General features: G+C 39.7%; 1 protein-coding gene across 1 annotated transcript in view; it reads right to left on the bottom strand.

Annotated features, from left to right (window-relative positions):
• The window catches only part of LOC125025943 (importin-5-like), a 51,152-nt gene extending 47,603 nt beyond the window's left edge, over positions 1-3,549 (bottom strand). Inside the window, exon 1 of the mRNA XM_047614299.1 lies at positions 3,398-3,549. Coding sequence (XP_047470255.1) covers positions 3,398-3,478 — 81 coding nt within the window. The 5' untranslated portion in view covers positions 3,479-3,549. The remainder of the gene's footprint in view (positions 1-3,397) is intronic.
• Positions 3,550-3,765: the final 216 nt, after the last annotated feature.

The raw sequence follows: 3,765 nt of genomic DNA, 5'->3' as shown, positions 1-3,765 counted from the left end.
GATAAACATAACTGGTGAAGGTGCTCATGATATTTCTTTCGAATCCTGGTCTATTTCCGCTTCCCCTCACTCATGTCATGCAAATTGGAACGTAATGCAGCAGTGAAGACTGTCAAGTGTGTAGATTATGTGACACTTTGACCCCTTTAACCAAATATGTTTGTAATCTCTCCAAGTGCCATTTCAGGTGTTAAATCACTTCCATTGGAAGAGGAGGAGACAACAATGATGATATAGAGATAGGTATAGAATGCACACACTAGTTCAACATGTTACTTTCTTACCAAAGGGTGCACACCTTGCCACCAGTGCCCATGACAGCATTCCCTGGCTTGCAATACGTTCTGAATTACTAAAAAATCTCTCAAATGATACTCTGCACACAGGAATCAGTATGCAAACCTGTCAACAGACGCTCAACTTCAGAAGGAATAGCAACATGTTAACAACAGGAACTCTGCACATGGCCTCTCTTACACAACTTATCACGAAGAGACTATCAATTCATAATATTCGTAATAGTTAAAGTTAATTCATTAAAGCTTTAGAATTCAAGAGGGCATAGACAAGAAGAGAAGACTCCCAAATTGACACAAAAATTGTCGGAATCTGACAAAGTATTAGCAGCACAAATAAGCAAGTGCCTTAAAAGGGCAGAATATGAACAACTGAATTAATTTTACTGCATTTGCAAGTCATGAGGATTGACACTCATAACAACTATTTAATTCAACTGTCTGGGCATTACAAAATTGTACATCAGCCATCATCCGCAGAAAGAACAAGCCAGTGACAAAGAGATGTGGTTAGAAGAAAAGCACTCACTTATGGCAAAGTATATCCAACACCAGACAAAAAAATCCTGTCTCCCATCACAGGCTTAGCAACGACACCCACACCAGGAATTACATACTATGTAACTTTATGCACACTGAAAGCACCACTTGTGTACTGATGAGGACCTTCACTTTCCTCCGAGACTCAGAATTCATACCAATGCTCTGCCATACCCCATTAATAATTTATGTTGCATGCTATTATCTACCTGGGGAAAAAATTACCATGTGCCAAAAAAGCAATATTTAAAGAGACAAACATCAAGGTGAGAGTAATGCAGCACCTTATAAATTTCATTTGTAATAAATTGTAATTGCGAGATGCTGTTGAAAACGTTTACTGATTCTGCATCTTCTGGCAATTTAACTTCTGCCACCTGATCAGCTCTTGCATCAATAACATTCATCATACACTATTCAACACCAACACTGCAAAACCAAAACAACACAACCACTTTACCAATCAAATGAGTTCATGCAAAATGACTTGAAATTCGGTGACTTTTCTCTAGGAGCACTAAATATATCAAGAAACCACACACTACATTCTACCTTTGCAGAATATGGCCATGCACAAAATGCTGATAATATTTCCAAGGTTTTCCCAGGCACGCGGGATCGTCTCTAATCAAGATACCTATACTAGGACTTACTACCTCCCCCCAACACCCCACCCTTATTCCTACCATCACAAACGCATCTTGGCTTTTTGCATCTCAATAAAGCTCTTATTCTGTACTTGGCAGCTGTCACACTCAATGCAAATTTATGGCTGTTACCTTCTATTCATTGCCTCATCTACATGCAAAATACAAACCCTCCTGTGGGGGACATTAATTTCCAAATCACACCCTTTCATCTTATGCAGAACTATATAATAAACAAACCCGTATAACAAACACTCCGTCTGCCTTCTTTGTGACCAATGAGAGGGTAAGGAGCACAAGTTACTAAACTTCCCAACACAGTGCAAATCTCCTTGAAACTGAGCAAAGCATTAAAACCACTAAATGTACCCATGACTTAGGATTCTACAGCTTAAGGGAATTGTCATTAATTCATTCTCTAATTCTCAGTCTTAGGTACTTAACCACCAACACTTTTAGGTTTTAACAATTACCTTGATGCTTATTAAAGGCATTAAAGTTAAACAAGACATTAGCATATCAAAAATACCAAAGAACAGTCTTATGGCCATGAGGCACAATGACCAATTTCTCTCATTCTACCATATTTCAGGTGGCATACCAGAATCTCTCACAATTCCTCTCATTATTTTTAGTTTCATCAATTCAACTCGACTTCTCACTCAACCCCACCCCCCATTTCCATCATCTAAATATAAAAGACAAATCAGGCAGACATAGCAAAACCCATTTCCAGCCCTCTGCCATGCCATGTGCCAGCTTATGACTCATGCAAATCCTCATTAAGTGAAGCAAATATCCACCCCTCTCTCTCTCTATCAACCAATCGATTCCCACGACTATCATTAACATGGTAATTCATCAGAGAAAAAAAAAAAAACGCCCATAACACACAAGCAGATGTTAACACTCCCCTTTCTGGATGTGGGGGGGGGGGGTATATGCTAAAACTGCCATTTAACTAATAAATCACCAACAGCAACATCAATACCACATGTACTCGATCCACAAAAAATAAAAATCTAATTAGAAAAAAAAAATCATTTACATTTCCCAATTAACATAAATTACGCGATTTTCCCCGCTGCCTCGAAAACACGTGTCTCGCCATCCGGAAATACTCACAATCTATTTTAATCCCCATACCAACTTTCTAAGTCCATTTACATACACCTTAATTGATAAACGGATATGAATTGATGATAACAAATAATACCTTTCCTTGCTTTTCCTTAAGATACGTATATATTAACTCAACTCTCTCTCAACCACAAGAATACGAAATGTCCCTTTAAACACATTTTGAACATTTTCAGCAAGGTAAACAAATCGAAATTGAAGGAGATGACACGACCTTAACGCCTAAATAGCACAAATAACTAAACAAAATCCTAAACCTCGGTCGGGATAAAGAGAGTATATTTTTAAGACGTCACATGTTGGAGGGACGGACTCCATGCGTTTCCTGTTCGAGTTGCTATTCTACCTTCTTTCTCGTCCCTAGCCTGGTCTTTTCGTCTCGTTTCCTGCGATTTTATTCGGGTTCTTGGATAATTCGCTTGAGAAATGAATATTTTCCTCCCCTTTTCTAGCAACAAAGCGACGAGATTTCAGAGGTCGAGAATTGTCATATTACGTCACCTATTTCTATTCTGGCACGTTATTTCCGCGAGATTTTTTTCCGTTCCCGGCGTTCCCTTCCGAATATGAGCGGCTTTCGAGAAAACTCAACTCTGGGAAGAGAAAAAAGGGGAGCGAAATTACACCAATCGCAACTCGGTCCTCCTTCAAACCACGTTGGACAATGTAGTCGCCATCGTCCCTCTTCTCTCGCGTTTTTTGACCAACTCCCCCCTTGTTTCCGATAAATTTCGCACTCAAATGATCCGCCTGAGGTTTATTAATCGCACTCACCTCGGCCTGCTGTCTGATCTTGTTGTCGACGCTCAATAATCCAGTTAAGAGCTGCTGGAATTGTTCCTGATCGCCCGCCATTTTCGCCGGGACGAGACAGCCGAGCGACCGTTCCAACACTGAGCTCGACTCCTCCACTCCGATGGACTATATGCTCTCGCTTCCTCTTCTGGTTTTCTTGACTCAAGGAAAAATCACTTTTAAGGGTATTATTTAACGGGTCGTCTTAACATTGGAAAAATAGCGGAGGTTTTTATATGCGGAGAGAAAAGTTAAATTTTTAAGATACTTTCTATTGTTCTTTAGATTATGGGACGTTTTCCTTCTCTTTTCCCGCGCTTTTAGGTTTTTGAAAAGAGTCCGAGAAG

Source organism: Penaeus chinensis, chromosome 5 (genome assembly GCF_019202785.1).
Source record: "Penaeus chinensis breed Huanghai No. 1 chromosome 5, ASM1920278v2, whole genome shotgun sequence".
In the NCBI taxonomy this organism is placed as follows: Eukaryota; Metazoa; Arthropoda; class Malacostraca; order Decapoda; family Penaeidae; genus Penaeus; species Penaeus chinensis.
Note: the sequence above shows the minus strand (reverse complement) of the source record. Positions and strands in the feature narration are given on the sequence as shown.